We start from the raw sequence: 17687 nt of genomic DNA, 5'->3' as shown, positions 1-17687 counted from the left end.
TTCACATGGTGGGCATCGCATATTTGTGTCGCCTTTGTGTCATATTTCGCGGAACTGGCTGGAGCGGTGTTGATGGTGGAGGCGAATTAGGAAGAGCGAGATGAACAAAGAAATGACGTAGACGAAGTCAAAGTGGTACTTGAGCTTGAGCAAATCCAAAAGGTTGTTATTAAAAAAAATGTAAAGTATTTTCATCTTCTCCATGGCAGGAAGGTAATCAAACAGCTGTATGCAGTAAGCAGAAAAATACAAGTCCATAATTTCACACATGAGTAAAATGGCTAGATTTGAATAAAGGGAAGATTTGGCAGAATATCTGAGCTTAATTATTCTCTCCATAAAAGATTTAAGATTTGCAAAAATGAAGCATAATAATAAAACTGATGTAATGGAGACGACGTAATTTTCCAGGTTTATATTTATGTGAACAATGTGGAGAACTTTCTTCAGGTCATTGATAAAATCGATGTTAATATTTTTTGCATAAAATAACATGAGAACATGTCCACTGCTGTACGTACAGATAAATCTGTAGTAAATTTCTACCATGTAAATGATGTAACAGGTTCTTGTAATTTTATATACACATAAAATTGACATGAGTATCCCCAGGAGGTAGAGTAACATACCAGTGAAGGAGGAGCTTTGGTTTATTCTGATCTGCTCCTTTATTACGTCGTCCAGGAGGAAGTACAGATTTTTGGCCATATATTCTAGTGACTTAATATCCTGCATGAGGATTTCTTTTTTTTTTTTTTTTTTTGCGTTTGCTTTGTTTCGCTTGAAGAAGTCCTTCACGCTCTTCAGCGTCCTGTACGATCGTTCGATGCTCGCGGAGAGGAACTCGGAGATGTGCCTCCTTTGCTTGGGGGTCGCACCGTCAGCATTTGCGCCCTTTTCAACATTTGCAATATCTTGCTTCGTACCCCCCTGCGGCAGCATCTCGCTGTGCTGGAAGAATCGTCTAACTGAGCAGATGCCCCTCAACCGCGATAGGAAGGCCGTCCCTTTCTTCTGCCTCTTTTGCTTCTTCCTTTCCTTTTCCTCCCCCGGGGCGGCCGTCGCTTCTGGGCACAGTTCCCCCCCCATTTGGAAGTCCACCATTTCGGTGTCTCCTTCATGCTGCCTAGATTGAAGGTGCTTCTCCTCCCCGTCAGTTGTTTTGAAAAAGAGGAAGCGCCCCGTATAATAGACATGCTTCCTCTCTCCTACAGAGCTCCCCGATTTTATGCTTCTCTTGTAGAGCGAGCTGCCACTTCCCATTTTGTTCATCTGTGCGGTGCTAAAAATGCTATTAGGTTGCTGTCCCCTGGGGTTGTTGCAGTCCCAACATTCGCCATTTTCCTCATCCGTGTGGCTTCTAGCTGCCGTTTCTTCACCCCTTGAAGGGACAAGTGGGTTGGCATGCCCCCTGTGCGGGGTTTCCATTTCGCGTATGCTACAACGCTTCTCCAGGTTTGACAGATTAGACAGGTTGTCCTCCCCCTCAAAGGTGGGCAAGTCCTTCCGGATGTCCTCCCCCATGCAGGTCTCTTCGTCGTCTTCCCCGCCAGGTAGCATCTCCCCCAAGTCAAAATCATTTTCCTTTTTCATGAAAGTCTCGTATATGTCTTTGTAGATCGACTTGTGTGAACCCAGGTAGAGGTTGCACTTTTTAAATGGCTTACATCCGATGTACTCGACTTCATCCTGCCCCGTGCCCATGCGCGTTTGGGAATGTTTTTCCCCCGTTGAGGTCCCTACGAAGTGGTCACACATTATGGTTGCCAACTGGTCAGACAGCCCCCCATCGATATTCTCACCCATCCCCATGTTTGAATATCTCTGCATCGTGGCGATGTGGTGGTACGGCCCCTCCGATGAGTGGAGAGAGGAGGTGGTGGTATGCTCCACGGGGATGTCCACGCCAAAGGCGGCACTTCCGATGCGATCTTCGATGAGGCTCCCCCCATTGGTGAGAGACCCATGCAGGGTGGAAGAGTCCCCCGCATTTCTGCAATGGAAGGTCTGCATCAACTGCGGGTGATCATACAAAACAAGGAGTTTCTTCTTAAGGGACAATTCATTTGTTACAAACTTAATTTTATTCTCAATAATTTTCACCTTTTTAACGGTGACGAAGAAGAAAAAGAGACTGATGTTTGTGTAGGGGGAGTACAAACTGGTGAAGGCAGAAAGTGCACTGACCAAAGTCATGCCAGTAACAGACATATAAATGAGTAAATTTTTCATAACTTTAAAAAAAAAAGAGTTTTTATTTTTCTCACTATTTGTATCATAGTCTTGTGAAAATTCCCTATTCACATCGTTCAACTTTTCCTGTAAAACATTCCCAATGTTGTATAAATCAGAAGATTGATCGTATATGTCGTTATTGTTCTTCAGTGTGATCATGGAAATTTTGTAAAAAGTGAACCAGATAAGTGGTAATATGATCAAACAGCCAATAATAAACTGACAAATCTTTTGTTTGTTTTTATTTCTGATTTTTCTGTTGTAGTTTTCCATTTGTTTCATTAAGTCTTCACTTACGTAGAGTAATCTTCTCATAAAATTTGCCTTAACATGTTCAGGTAAAATATTTTTTTTATTTTTCATTTTTCTCAATGCATTGTAAAAATAGTTAAACTTGAAAAGTCCATTTGCCGCCTCTTCATCTTCGTACGTAACGTATGTGTAAATTAAACTGATTGGGATGATCAAATAAATGAATAGAACCAAGGAGGTTATGTCTATGTACCAGATGAAGAGCTTCAGCGTTGTCGTGAGGAAGCCGAGTATTTCAAAAAGCAACATGGACAGCAGGGACAGACACAACACGAAGGAACAACAGAAAATTATTTTGACGATACTGAAGCTGTTGTCAAAATCCTTGAATAGGAAATTTTCGAAAAACACGGAGCCCAACACTGCCAAGGCGACGTGGTAGACGCACAAGAAGACCGCTGCTGGGCTAACCATGTTTTCCCCGCGATTGACAAATGGCTACTCTCCCAAGGGTACATCCCCCCTGCGGGGAAGACGTTCCAAGCAGCGCTTTTTTGCCTGGTGTCCACGTGGCCAGATAAGACGTACCCATTGGGCATACACACTTTTGTTGTGAGCCCGTGGTCCTTCAAAGGTGTTGCGGTGGGCCAATCGTCTTATCCACGGGGGGGCAAAAAAAAAGGGTGCCAAAAGAAGCGGCCACACAAGGGAGGAAACAATGTAGAAACAATGTAGAGACAAATGATGGGCGAACTGGACTAGGAGAAAAAACACCCGATGGCGCCTAAAAACCCGTCGTGCTTGAGGAACAAAACTTCGGGCAGTGCGTCCCTCCAAGCTGCTTCTCCGCAGTTGCGTTCCTTCAAAAAAAAAAAAAAAAAAAAAAAAAGTGCAAATTGGGGAGGTAAAAATGTGCAAAGGGGAAGGGGAAAAATTGGGTAAAAAAAATTGCAGTCGCGCTAGCCGCCTCGGATGTGTGTGCGGGATGGACTGCATGTAGAATCCCAGTTGAGGAAATGCCCTGCAGGGGAAAATTACACCCCGAATAGGATCCCTCCGAAAAGGTGTATCAAACCGACGCAAAGCATCAGTTCATGCACCTCCCCTTTGGTAGCTTACCCATCCGCGAAAAGGACACTGATTGGAGGGTTTCTTAGGAGTTCCCCCGTCGATTGGCTTGCCGCTGAAACTATCCTTTTCTCCTCCCCCGCTGGTATGGCAGTACATATAATAGTAGTACACCCCCAGGGTAAGGGACTCCATGATACAGTCGTGGTTACTTATGTATTTTCCCGAGAAGAATATTCTACAAAGATGGGAAGGTGAAGAGAAAAAAAAAAATAAACACCGGCCGGAAATAAAATTACTTACAGTTTACAATGCATAACGCGCTATTGTCAATGCATTAGTATTGATTGTGGGATTGGATCCAGTTTGGACCAAACGGAATGGTAACTACGGCTATTACTCCCTTTTTATGATGGAAAAAAAAGGGGAAAGGTCTTACCTGTGCACGCCGTGGATCCGTGCAAGGAGGTGAACCAAGTAGCCTATGTTGTACGACACCATGGTGATGAGGCTCCTGGCTACAGACTGCCCAAGTGATTTCACATCATCAGTATTTTTCGTTTTTACAATATTGCTCAAGAATCCAAAGCTCGCTGCCAGGGCGTCCTCTGCATACGGGGGGGCGCCAATCCAAGCTGCGTCTTTTCGAATATGCCCCAACGTTAGGTCGAAGGGGGGAGGTGATGACCATGTGGAGGTTGTCCCCTCCAATGGCGCAGCCAATTTGATGAGCTCTTCAAAGGATACCTTCCCTAAAATCATTTGAGCCAATCCCAGGAGGGTCCCCCCACCGATGGCTGTCCCACCGATCCTCTTATATTTATTAAGTCCATTGGACAATAGGATGGAAATACCTGATCCTATGTTTGCAATGATGAATGGCTCATAGGGAAGTTTCACTCTAACAGGAACTTGCGTTTTTAAAAATAAGTCATATCTCACGATACTCTTTTTTACACAAAATAGTTTGTACAATCCATTCATCACGCAGTGCATTTCGTCCTTCCTACTGCACTGTAGAAGTAGTTCCCCTTGGAAAATCTTTTCGGGGGAATTGTATTCCTCATCGTTTGCTTTATCCACCTGTTCGCAATTTGTATGAGTGGGAAAAGGGTCTTCCCTCTGTTGCTGCTCCGCTTTTGGGTGTACCAAATATATGCGAACGGTTTCGCAGGTGGGGAAGGAGTCCAGCAGGGATTTGTCGAAGGGAACCCCCTGGTCGTTATGGCCATGGGGGATGGTAGTCCCCCTTAGTTGCAGCTCCACGGATAGAGTGCGTGACGCATCGCAGTGGTACCTCTTGGAAACCCACAGGGGGCACTCCTCTTTTGAAAGAATCCCCCGAGAAATCACCTCATGTCTGATGATCTGATCAATTATGTGAAAGAAGTACTTGTGAGCCCCCCCACCAGTTAAAAATATTTTTTGTCTCACCAATCCATTTTCAGTTAAAAAGGATAACGTCTCCTTAAGTTCATTTATGTTGAAAAAGTGTACATACAAATTTTGGCCCTCCTCAATTTTAATACTTAAGAATTTTGTATTTTTCCGCGTGGGATGACGTTCATCTGTTATGTAGTGGTCATTGAGGTAGGCAACTTTTATTAAGGTCCCTCCGATGTCCAGTGCGCAAGTGTTAAGCTGATCGGGACCGTTGAACAAGTTTTCCACAAATTCGTAATTATAGTGTTCACATCCTTTTTGTTGGTTTCTCACTTGTGATGCTTTCCCTTCATCCGACTTATGGTTCTCTAGTGAGTTGTTTCCTCCCCCAGGTGTAAGCAGCATTGCGCTCATCTTTGCCTTTTTGCGGATAGGTGCACCCTTTCAAATAGCAGTGGTGGAAAGTTTAAGTCTGTTTGCGTGTGACCTACACCTCGGCGGCGAATCAACCGTTAAAGTGAGCATATACCAGGATGGTTATTTGTTGGGCTGCCTTAAAACATATCTATACACTTACGTATCGCTTCTCTCAGGAGGCCTCCCCAGCTGGAACGAAACAAATGTGCGCCTGGGCTAACCCGTTTTTTTACTCCCTTTTGTAATCATAAAAAAGTAATATATATATATATATTTTTTCACCTGAACGGTTCATACAGCTAGCTATTTTTTTTTTTTTTTTTTTTTTTTTTTTTTTTTTTTTTTTTTTTTTACACATAATGCGCTTAATCGGAGGGATGGCTAACTTAGACTCATTCACAAAGAATTAAATTAAGGAGATCTTTCATTTTCACAATTTTCATTTCGCTTCTGCATTCCATCCAAATGAAAGTTCCGCCATGTGCGGAATACCAGAACACATCTATACCTTTACGGAAGGCTTACACGAAAAACGTGTCGCAGTTTTGGAGAAAAAAATCCTCTACGGTGAATCGAATAAAACTCCCTTTAGAGGGTTAGCTAGTGGCACTCTCCCCCCGTCCAGGCATGCAGGCACGGAATGGTGAAGTTCGTTAGGGAGATCTCCTTTTACCTATCGTTGCGGATTGACATAGCATGTCATGCAAATTCTTTTCGTGAGAAACAAAAAGGGAGGTAACATTTTTTTCAAGGTGCAGAACAAGTACAGAGGGTGATGTCCCCAATAGAACTGACCTTCTCCTTATATGTGCGTACCACTTGGGTTAAGATCGTAATAAATGGGTAGTGGCTCGCGAAGGAGGTTGTTGCCTTTGTATGGCCACTCACCTGTGAGTGTTGATTAACCCCCATCCCTTTTGGACGTACTTGTTCGACCGTGTTGCCACTGCTTGGCGCATCCGTATGGCAGCATAAACTGGGAGGGGGGCAAATAACCTTCCCCTTGTGTCCACCAATACATGCGCCACGAGAACAATGCGGGTAAAATTGGCATGATGCAAGCGGCCCATTCGAGCTTTCCCTACCCTGTGTTACTGTAGCGTGGAAGCGGTGGAAAATTAAAAAAAAAAAAAAAAAAAGGAGGGGGAACATGATGAAAAAGAGGAATAGAAACGAGCATATGACCGTGGACCTACTAAGACCAAGTGCATGTGGAGAGTGGATCGCACAGTTTTTTTTTCCTTCCTGTTTCGGTTCATCGCCCCGTTTTGTGGAAGCAGTTAAAAGTAATTATGGCAGTGTGGGGATCAGCAAACAACGGGGGAATTATTTTTCCCATTTGGTGAAAGCGGCCATTCGCATTATGCTGGCAAAAAGAAATTGCACGGAAGGAGATCTATTGGCGCGACGAACTGTTCTTTTTTTTCCGCCTCGTCCGCATTAATTAGGCGCGTTCGTTCATCTGTTCGTTGCTTCTTTGCGTTTTTGGGCCACTCCGACTTGCCCTCTTTTTGCAACGCCGGTCACATATTTTGGGAGGGTGCTCCTTTAAGGCCACTTTAGGAAGTCCGCCGTGGGGTTCGTTCGATACATAGTAGCGGGGGCGAAGTTGCTCTTGGGCCACTCTTGCGCCCTTGCTCTTTTTCCCCCTTTTTTTTTTTTTTTTTTTTTTTTTTTAATTGCGCTACGTGAACATCTGAATGCGCATATATAGGGAGGGCCACATAAATACATCAGGTTGGATTTAAAAAAAAAAGCAGAAGTGAGCAGTAGCGTAACGGAAAGATGCACAACAAAAATTACAAAAAATGAGCAATGGCGCAATGAACGGTGACGAAACAAAAATGTAAAGAGCCAAAAATAAAATTTCTTTTTTTTTTTTTTTTTTTTTTTTTTTTTTTTTTTTTCTTCCAGCGATCAAACAGCATCATTGCTAAAACGCGCAATTATGACCCTACTACTGTGAGCCCCTCCACGTTTTGAAGTTTAGGGAGAGTTTGCGAAGGATGTGATAAAAAGCCCATCCGGCAGCTGCGCGGATGAGAGGAATTCGAACGTAATTTACAAACGCCATGTATATATATATGCGTAGTCCGCCATCATTGGGGGGGTTACCATTTTACGCTTTGTAGAAGAGTGTAGGATTAGTAACCCCTGCTTTGTGTAAGCCCCCCTCGATCGGCTTGCGCAAGGAGAGCATCTATACGTGGGCGGCGTGGTGGTATTTACACATGCGCATGTAACGTATAGTTGTGTGCATGTATATAATTTCTGTACCTCTGATCATTAGAAACTTTTTTTTTTTTCCTTTTCCTTTCTTTCTGTTTTTTCACCCCTCCACGCCCAAGCCGTACAATCTGATGTTCCCTTTTTTTTTTTTTTTTTTTTTTTTTTTGAGTCGACCTGAAATAGGCAACCACTTTGGTTTGTGCCATTGGTACGACATGCGCCCCGGTGAACACCTGTGCTGCAATTCTTAAAAATAATTTGCGCACCCTTTGTGTCGTTTTTTTTTTTTTTGACCAGCAGTCAGTTTTATTTGTTTCTTCTTCCCCTGCGTTTTATTTTTGGCTTCATTTTTCGTGTTCGTGTTCGTTTACAAGTTTGTTCTTCTCTTCTACCTTTTACTACCACTTCTTTTCCCTAGTTGCGGCCATTCTGCACACGGCCCGCCCCGTTCAACCTAATTAAATTATTATTCCCCTCCATTTATTAGTGTTCGTGTGTGCACATAGCGTTGTGCACCTGCGTATGTTTGTGTTCGAGCGGGGGGTAATTCCACGGCTGCTCAACTGTGCAGGAGAGCGCTTAGCTGCCACCTTCGTTAAGCGTTGCTCCGTTTGTCCCAGTTGGCTACCAGTTTAACCTCTTTCTTGTGTACCTTTTTTCATGTCGTTTTGATTCCTATTTCGCCCTTACCCTCTTTAAAATGAAGTTTCCCCCCCTGTGGCGCATCCCCCTGGCCCTCCTGGTGCTATGTCTGACGTCTCTAGGGAGATGCTACGTGAATAACGACGTGATTAAGTTTGGGGAGCAAAATTCATTGAAGTAAGTCCAAACGGGTGTCTGCTGTGTTGTCTGAGTGTAGAGCGGGTCTACTTACCTAGCGGGAAAGCACACCTCAAGCTACATCCCCCCAAACACATGACGCTGTGAACCCCGCATAATCCTCATAACCACCGTTTCCCTTCCATAGGTGCCCCCAGGGAAGCCTCTACATCCTGCACTGCGAAGTGAAGTGCCTGAACGCGAAGAATCGAATCATCCACCGAAGCTGCATAGATGAAGTGGAAGCCAGATGCATGGGTAACAGCAAGTGCAAGTACTACTTTGACTACGTAGTGAATAGAAAATCCCATAATTTGCGAAACGAGAACGAAATAGAAGTGGAGGAATGCGTCGAATCGGAGAGTAACGAGATCAAAACATCGACTACGTGTCTCCTTAGCAACTCCTTTCTGCTAGACGAGAACTACATTCAGTATTTTTTTTTTCTTAAGAATAAGAATGAAGAACCAATCACCTGTAAAGATGGAAATATCAACGTTAAGAGTGCAATACTTCACTCCCCTTTTTGTAAAGTTAACTTAAAGGACGTGACTGAAGTGCTGAAAAGACAATGTGACAACAATAAGGAGTGCGTGATCAATCCGTATGTGTTGCAGAAGGATGCCCTGAATGAGAAGGACCAGTGCTACATTAACAACTCCTACGTGTCCCTTAATGTTGTCTGTACAAAGGAGGGGGAAGAACTACCAGGGGAGAGTAGCCAAAAGGAGAAACTAGATGATGATCTGGATGAGACTGAAGGAGGAAAGTATGAAAACAGCTTGGAGAAAAAACAAAGTGGGGAAATTGCAGACGGGGATAGCGACCCCGAATCGTCCAATGCGGAGGACGAGCTGAAACAAATAAATGAGCAAGTAGACCTTATAATGAACAGCAGTGAAAGTTTCACAGACAGAGTAAAAAAAGCGAAGACGATTCTCTTATCTGAAATGAACGAACAAGCAGGGAGAAAAAATGCCATTTTTAAATTATTAGGAGAAGAATTGTCTAAAATGGTTCAGAACAGATATGATCCAGCTGAGCTGAAGGATCTACTGGAAGATCGATACAATGAAATGAAGAGAAGTCCAGACCAGGATCTGTATTACATCTACTTGTTAGATACCCTAGACATTAACAAAATGGAAGGCGTAAATGTAACAGCTCTGCAGGATAATCTAGCCATTTTGCTGAACGAAGAAATGGAAAAACTAAACCAAGTAGAAAAAACCATAAACAGGTTAAGGAAGGTATATCTCTCCATTTATAAAAAAGCAAAGGATAAGGAAGTGAAGGATGTGTTCGATGAGAACGTAGATCCTGTCTTAACTTATGACGACTTTGCTCACGGCAATGGAATAATTTCAGCAGATATTTTTTTTAAATACAAGCCGAACGTTAAGCCGCTCATATTTACCCAACCTAAGGAGAGCGATACGAAAGGTGTTGCCAAAAAGGAGTACAAGGATTTAAATGAGATTGACACACTTGATGACTACGGTAGGAAGAAGGTCATCGTCGACATGAGAAATGGTCTTGTGGAGACCCTGAAAAAGTTGTATTATGAGAAGAATGGAATTTTTAACAATTTAGCTAGCTGTATTAAGTCCTACTGTTATAAGAACCCACTGAACCAGAACGTGCTCAGTAATGTGCTGAAGAGTAACTTCGAGGGGCTGAAGGAGAATAAGATCAGCGATCCTGTTGCGGGGATTGTCAGGTATCTCGAGAAGGTGAACATTCAGGGGGATTCCCCTGCAGGTGGTAGTTCCTCCCAAGTGGGGGTTGCTGGATCAGATGATGGATCAACTGATGGATCAACTGATGGATCCGTTGGTAGTGCCCCTCCTCTGTGGGAGAAGAACAAGCGAATCTTGGGGAAGCTTCATGCACTGCTACATCTAGGCTACCAGCAGGCGTACGAAAAGGAACTCGAAATAGAAGAGAGGACAGAAAAGTACAGCGCTCTGAATGAGAAGGCCAAGGAGTACAACCTTCACCACCTATTCAGCGAAAGTGACAAGGTCTTGAAAAAGGTTTCCGTACTGACAAGTGGAAAGGAAAGTGCCGATGAGGTGTTCGGAAATCAGGCCTCCTTCTTCGACGTATACAAGGAGGGAGAAGCACCAACAGGAAAGAGCGACGCCACAAGCGATAAAGACAAAGACACGTCACAAACGAATAATGAGGAGATGAAAAAAAAAGAAAACGAAAAAGAGGTAAAGGGAAGCAATTCGGATGAGCAAGTGGTTGATGAAAAGGAGAAGAAAAATGATAAGGATGACCCCGATGAAGGATACGAAAGCGACAAAGAGGATGGAAAGAACGCGCCAGAGGAAGAGGGAAAAAGTGAAGAAGCCGACGGTATAAATGCGGGAAGTAAAAAAGAAGGTGACACTGATGGAGGTGACAAGGATGGACAGTTGGATGACGTGGGAAGCAACGACGATGAAAATGACGATGATGAGGAGGACGACGAGGAGGAAGCTGAGGAAGAAGCCGAAGAAGCAACGACCAAGGTGGTGGATAGCGCAGCAAAGGATGATAAACCAGATGAAGGCTCCAACGATTCGACCGCCGCAGGTGAAGCCACTACTGATGCAACCGATGGAGAAGTGGCCGAACCGACGGGGGCAGATCAGAAGGATGTACCAGTTAAAGGGGAAGACAACGAAGATGCAGGGGATGCAACGGATAAACCCACCGAAGAGACAGTGGTGAAAGGCGACTCAGAAGGGGCGGTGTCTCCTCCAGATACAGAGAAAAAGGGCAACGATGGAGGGTCCTTCTTCCAGGGCCTGAGCACAGTACTCCTAGCCGTACTGGCCATCCTCGCCCTGGTGTTCCTCTTTTAGGAAGATCCACACGTATATATGCACAGATGTGTCTATATGTGTACTGTGCTCGGACAGTCAGTTTGAAAAGTTGTAGCGACCACCACAGGTCCCCCTCTGGACAGTTTATTTTTTTTTATTTTTTTTTTATTTGATCATTCCTCATATATGATTATGCTCACTCCATAAAAAGATGATTCTCAGTTGTGGCATTTTATTTTCCCTTAAAATTGAGGAGAAGTCTTCTTTTTAGATTTTCCTTTTTTTAATTTTAGCAGCTTTAAAAATTTTCACGTTTACGTATTTATTTATTATTATTTTTTTTAAGCTTTCCTGCTTTGTATATTTGCCCAGTTTATTAACCCTAACGTTGGTTTAATTCGTTCACTTAGTCTTCGTCTTTACTTTAGTCTTCATTTAATTTCGTTTTTTTTTTCTTTTTTCCAAATATACATCCCAATTTTGAATGATTTAATTTTTTCTTAGTTTTTTTTTTTATTTTCAAATTGTGTATACTTAGACTTTTTAGGAAAAAAAAAAAAAAAAAAAACGAAATGAAATGAAGACAAAGATGTAACGTAAATCGGTACAAACGTAAGGTCAAAGGAGAAGCCTCTTCCCGCTGGGCAATCGCTTTTCTTTTTTTTTTCCCCTCAGAGCTGCAGCAGCCGTGTGAACTCGTCTCGCTTCCTCTGGTTGTTCTTCTTCAGCTTGTCTATTTTGTTCTGATAAATTATGTTCACCTGGGTGGTAGGTGGGTTGTTAGGGGTTGGTAGGTGTAAGGGGGTAGAAGGTGGTATGTGGTAAATGGTGGGTTGCTTCCCCAACAGCTGTACCTCGGAAATCTCCCGCTCCGCGTTCTTCCTCTCCTCCCCGATCAGCTGGTCCGTGTCCAAAATTTCGCTCTTCAAAGAATTTATGGCCTCCTTTTTGCGCTCTATTTCTTTGCGCAGCTCGCTCATCGTGTGTCTCCTTTTTATTTCCTTCTTTAAATTGAAGGCCAGAGATGACCTACCAGGGTAGGGAAGAAGAATCCACGTGGAATGGCAACTCAAGCAGGATAAAACGGGAATGTCGATCACGTGGAGAACAAACTGGAGAGAATTTTGAGAACGCCGCAAGGTGGCCTGGCGGAAGGCTAACTCACCTGACCAATTTTTGGTAGTGGAAGAGGAGCATGGTGTTGTAGTTGAACAGCTGCCTGAGGAGGGATCCTCGCTGGAAGCACGTCACGGAGACCTGCACGTGGTGGGGAAGGTATGCACATGTCCCCATTAACACCACAACTGCTCCCCCCATTCGAACCATGACAGGTGACCAAGGCAGTGATATAGACTTACCTGCCTGCATAGCTCCATAAAAACGGACAAGAGGTCCTCGAGAAAGTCCTTCTCGATGAGCATATTCTTCACATACATCTTCGAAACAATGTCGTGTATTTTTTTAAGACAAACAGTTGCATCCTCCTCGTTTGTCACTCTACACACGTAGGAAATTTTGTCCACTTTTTTGTCCTTCAGACATTTGAGTGGAAACATATTATATAGGGGCTCATTGAAGAGGACATTTTTCCTATCATTTTTGTATAGCACATTTGACCGTAAATTTTTTCGGATTTCTTGTATGACGCGGACGATGTTCTTATCCTTCACGCAGTTTTCTCCTTTCGCACTTTTGCTCTCTTCCTCCTCATGTTCCACAAGTATGCAGTTGTCGTACTTTAGGTATTTGTTGTACCCCTCTAGGTAGTCCTTCATTTTTTTTCGCGCATTGTGGGGAAATGTTCACGCGGTTAAACAGTTAAATGGTTAAATGGTTAAACGGTTAAACGGTTAAGCGCATTGGGGCAGTTCAGTGGGACGTTCGAGTTGTTCGTTCCACTTGTACCGCACAATCCATGTTGTAGATGTTTTACACTTTAGGTGAAGTTTAAGAGGGCAATTTGCGCCCCGCTTTCGCGAAGGCACGCACGTGCTATGCGGGGGAAAAGCCCCGTCCATAAGCGCGCTCCAAAAAAAAAGACATACACGTACACACACAAGTGTGGTGAACCGCTCACGCACTATAGGGAGGACACAAAAAAAAAAAAAAAAAAAAAAAAAAACTAAACAAAAAATTTTATCACATGATAATCGCGCCCTTTTCATATATCGAGCTGGTGACCTCCTTGAAGGGCAGAATGAAGGCATTGTTGACAAAAATTTCGGGCTTCAAAATGACGTTCTCGCCCAGCACGCATAGTCCCTCAATACGAGACCAGCTTCCAACCCTCGACTTGGAGCCAATGATGGAGTTCTCAATGTAGGAATACGAACTGACGGTGGAGTTGCTCATGACGCAAGAATTTTTTATGCGACATCCCTCTCCAATGGTGACGTTTTCCCCCAGAACGACGTTATCTCCCAAGACGCAATTTTTTTCTATGATCGTCTTGGATGAAATCAACACATTTCCCTCGACTTTTGTGTGCACAAGGATTTCATCGAAGAGGTGGCTCTTCCTATGGGTAAATTCCTCCAACTCGTTTATATCTTCAAATGTTATAAAAAGGTTTTTCTTGCTGCCACTCTTTGCGCCATTTTCCTTGTCCGCTATGCCGTAGCGTATGAGGAAGTGGTCTCTCAGAATGGACTCCTCCGTGATGGGTTTTGTCTCGGTTACCTTTGCAGTAGTTGTTTCTTTCGCTATTTTTCCTTTCCCTTCTATTTCTCTTTCCTTGTTCTCCTTCATATCCTCCAAGTACAACGCCTGTCCCTTTAAAAAGTCCATCGGCTTGCCAATGTCGGCCCAAAATTTATTTAATACGTAAAAATACAACATGTTCTCTTTGGCTAGCTGGGGAAATATTTCCTTCTCGAGCGACGTGTTCCTCATCGGAATGCGATTTAAGATTTCTCTGTTCATTATGTAAATTCCTGCATTTATTAAGCTCGACTTAGGGACTTGCGGCTTCTCCTCAAATTTGGTAATTCGATTTTCTTCCGTTATGACTACTCCGAACGCTCTGGGGTCTTCCACTTCCTTCACCTGCACAAGCGGGAGAAAAAAAAAAAAAAAAAAAAAAAACTTATTTTTGCCTGAACGATGCAGGTGAAACGGTAGACATGTGCGATGCACACGCTATGTGTGTGCACAAATTGACACAAAAATTTGCAACCAATTCATACGCAGACAAGTAGTATGCAACGAACACACACGCACTGCGCCCCCCTCTTGATTTACCAAAATCGTTAGTGGCGCATTGCTCTGCTTGTGGAAGCTCATCATCTCCAAAAGGGGGAAGGAGCAAATAATGTCCGAATTGAACACAAAAAAATCATCGTACTTGCTCAAATACTTCTCTGCCAATTTTATTGGCCCTCCCGTGCCCAAAGGCTCCTCTTCAATAGAGTAAATAATTTTAACGTTGTATTTTTTTTCTAGGTCATCCACAAAATTCGTTATGTGCGTGGGTTTATAAGCTATGGCCAAAATTATTTCCCTGATTCCACATCGTGCCAAATTAAAGATTTGGTGTTCCAGTATTGGCTTGTTGCAGAAGCTGATTAGTGGTTTGGGGGTTGTCAGGGTGAGCGGTCTTAACCTCGTGCCGTACCCCCCGACTAGGATGAGCGCATTCATCTTCGCTCGATGGGAATGAAAGAAAAGTGTATGTCCGAACAAATGATAACTGGTGGGAGGAAAAAAAAGGAGAGGATGGACCCTCTGGGGGTAGTAGGTGATCACCTAATTTGAGCGGAGAGAGAAAAAAAAACACACCTACGAACAACCACAGGTGTTTGAGGTGGACATATATTGATAAGGCGAATTAAAACATACAATGAAAGCGCAAATTGGGGGTTTTCAAAATGCGCGCATGGTCCAACTGGGGTTGCTCAGAGTGTGGTGGCAGCATGCACACGCGGTATCAATGAGCAAATTTAAGGCACGCATGGGGGCATTTTCCGTTGAACACTGAACCAGACTGTATGTCCGGACTGGGGTTGGAAAGAAAGGGGGGACGTGTGAAAATGAGGAAAAACACGAAAAAAAAAAAAAAAAGCTACCAAACTCTTAAAACGCGAAAAAAAAAAGAACTGCTCCTGTGTAAAGGTGAGAAATATGAGGGCAGCCTTCCGTCGGCACGGAAAATTCCTCTGCCGATTGGAACATTGCCACGATGGGCACTACTTCAGTTCCGTTTGGCAGACGTGCATGTATCACTTTCGTAGAAAATGCTATTATTAATCAGTGCCGTTTTGTTTAGACTCCCGTCGCATGCTTAGCATATGTGGGACAGTTACACGTTTAACTGTTCGTTTGCTGGCTTATCCTTTTTTTGTTTTTTCCCTCACTCAAAAATTGTTATCTTGCAACGAAGGATGTTTTAGCTCGAACGCGCAAGCACACATTCGTATGAACATGTACATAAACATTTGCGCAAAAAAAAAAAAAAAAAAAAAAAAAAAAAAAAAAAAAAAAAAAAAATTATCAGGTTGATTAATTGGTATGTAATTGGCACAGGGGGGCGAGTTCATTTCTTCACATGCTTATTTATGCATACATGGGAAAAAAAAAAAAAAAAAAAGGGTTGGTAGCGCAGTCAGTAGCGCTTTCAACAGGTGGTAAAAAAAAAAAACCAACATGTTGTTGGACGGATAGACTACAGTAAGGAATACAGTCGAGTCAGGCGGGAGGAAAAGACCTCTCCACAAGCGGCCTAATTGAACATCAAGTCGAGGTAATTTTGGTCCTTGGCGTTATCTGCGGGAATGGGGAAAAAGGAGGTGGGGATACAACGGATAAGTGCTTCTGTCTGTGCTGCCTGTGCTCGTGTAGGCCTATCTTAACCACTTCACATGTGCGCACGTCCGAACACGCATTGGTACACACGTGTGTACGCCCACTTGCACACACTTCCTAGGAGTAACGCCCTGCAGGGAGGATGCCCTTCACTCGGTGCAACAATTCAGTTGTGGCCCTGCTCACTGCCCTTACCTTTCCGTTTGCCCACATCCACGTGCATACCCTTGTGGGGAGTACTTTCAAATAACAGCATGTCGATGTTCCCCTTGGTCTTACTCATCTGCACATGATCATCTGATTTGTTTTCCTTTATGTCAAACATAGTTTTCTCGTTTTTGTACAATTTTGGCACATTTTGATCGAGAAGTTTCCTGTCAGGAGCTTCCTTTGCCTTTTTGTGGTCCATCCAACTGAGTCGCAAAACCTGTGCAAAGTTGCAAAGCGTAGTTACACTTGATGGGAAAATAAAAAAAAAAAAAAAAAATACTTCCTCAATCGTTTTTTGCCCAACCGTGGGGATGACCATCCTACGTTCACGGTTTAGCGAGACTGTCCACCACACGTTCCAGTTAGTACATGTATGTTATTCCTTTTCTCTTAACAATGTTGCGAAGCGGGTAGAAAAATTTACCTTCGCGTAGATACAGGAATTCAAGCTGGGGATTGGCGAGGACTCTTCACTGATGTCTACCCACGCAGGGGTGTTGTTATGGATTATTTTAAATCTGCAACGGAGTTGTTGAAAAAGAGGAATGGTGAGCAGGCAACGTAATCACGTGAACGCAACACGACATACACATGCATTTTCCGCTAGTGCGTGCAAATATCCATGGTGGAAGCACGAACCTGAAGTGGTAGGTACCAACCAAGGGAAACGCATTCCGTATGTCATGTAACGTTATCGTGTTTATCGGTTTTTGGATGTAAAAAACGTTTTGTGAGTTTTTGTCCTCTTTGTCATTAATTATGTTGTAAAACACAACCGTCGTTTTCGACATGGTGATTGCTTTGACGTGGAGTAAGTGGTTGCACAGGTTGTTGCATAGGCGTTCGGCGCAGCCGTACTGGATGCGTAGGCAAAGCTGTAATTCAAATTGGGGTGGAGGCACACAGCTAGGCATGCAGATGAGCCATGGTTGGCCGAATGCGTTTTGTGCAGCCTGTTTAGTGGTGACGCGTAGGTTGGTTTGTCAGTTTGTCAGTTTTCCCCCTTTGTGGGAATTCGTGTGACCGTTTCGCTAGGCCCCTGTTTCCCCCTAACGACGCTTGTCTGATCGCCCTGCATGAAAATGAACAGAAAAAAAAAAAAAAGAGGACACTGAAAAATTGGGGATTTTTAAAAAAATTTTTTTTTGCGGTGCTCAGTGATCAAGTGAATGCAGATAAGTGACCCAGCGCGTGTGATTGTATCTCTAGGGGGGGGGAAAAAAAAAAGATAAAAAGAAAGAAGAAAAAACACCCTCGTATAAGTAGTTAATTGTCGCCCTAGGATATGAACACATATAAACTTACGCAACTGAATATATGTACAGTAATATATGAGGAAGGCGTAACATGAATATGGGGAGTTTACCACTGGCACATGCGGGTTTTTCACTGAGAGCACAATTACGTGCACCGCCTTTTTCCGTGCCGCACTTCCAACCCCCCGCCTGCACCGCCCAA

General features: G+C 43.6%; 4 protein-coding genes across 4 annotated transcripts; 1 reads left to right on the top strand and 3 right to left on the bottom strand.

The window, feature by feature from the left end:
- Positions 1–39: 39 nt before the first annotated feature.
- PCOAH_00049300 (Uncharacterized protein) lies at positions 40–5352 on the bottom strand (the record flags this gene model as incomplete). Its single annotated transcript, XM_020061713.1, has 5 exons — positions 40–2985; positions 3076–3142; positions 3247–3347; positions 3607–3793; positions 3995–5352. The coding sequence occupies one exon, from the start codon at positions 2959–2961 to the stop codon at positions 40–42; it is 2922 nt and encodes a 973-aa protein (XP_019917326.1).
- A 2932-nt stretch (positions 5353–8284) lies between these two features.
- PCOAH_00049290 (Surface protein) lies at positions 8285–11258 on the top strand (the record flags this gene model as incomplete). The annotated part of the gene is made up of 2 exons (XM_020061712.1): positions 8285–8403; positions 8552–11258. 2 exons carry the CDS (start codon positions 8285–8287, stop codon positions 11256–11258), a joined length of 2826 nt encoding a protein of 941 aa, XP_019917406.1.
- A 632-nt stretch (positions 11259–11890) lies between these two features.
- On the bottom strand, positions 11891–14858 carry PCOAH_00049280 (Uncharacterized protein; the record flags this gene model as incomplete). The annotated part of the gene is made up of 6 exons (XM_020061711.1): positions 11891–11980; positions 12074–12248; positions 12385–12476; positions 12578–12988; positions 13401–14264; positions 14460–14858. The coding sequence occupies 6 exons, from the start codon at positions 14856–14858 to the stop codon at positions 11891–11893; spliced, it is 2031 nt and encodes a 676-aa protein (XP_019917134.1).
- A 1078-nt stretch (positions 14859–15936) lies between these two features.
- PCOAH_00049270 (Uncharacterized protein) lies at positions 15937–17020 on the bottom strand (the record flags this gene model as incomplete). Its single annotated transcript, XM_020061710.1, has 4 exons — positions 15937–15980; positions 16215–16446; positions 16654–16747; positions 16869–17020. 4 exons carry the CDS (start codon positions 17018–17020, stop codon positions 15937–15939), a joined length of 522 nt encoding a protein of 173 aa, XP_019917126.1.
- Between the last annotated feature and the right edge of the window lie 667 nt (positions 17021–17687).

This window comes from Plasmodium coatneyi, chromosome 13 (assembly GCF_001680005.1).
Source record: "Plasmodium coatneyi strain Hackeri chromosome 13, complete sequence".
Taxonomy (NCBI): domain Eukaryota; phylum Apicomplexa; class Aconoidasida; order Haemosporida; family Plasmodiidae; genus Plasmodium; species Plasmodium coatneyi.
This window is presented reverse-complemented; position numbering and strand designations above follow the sequence as displayed.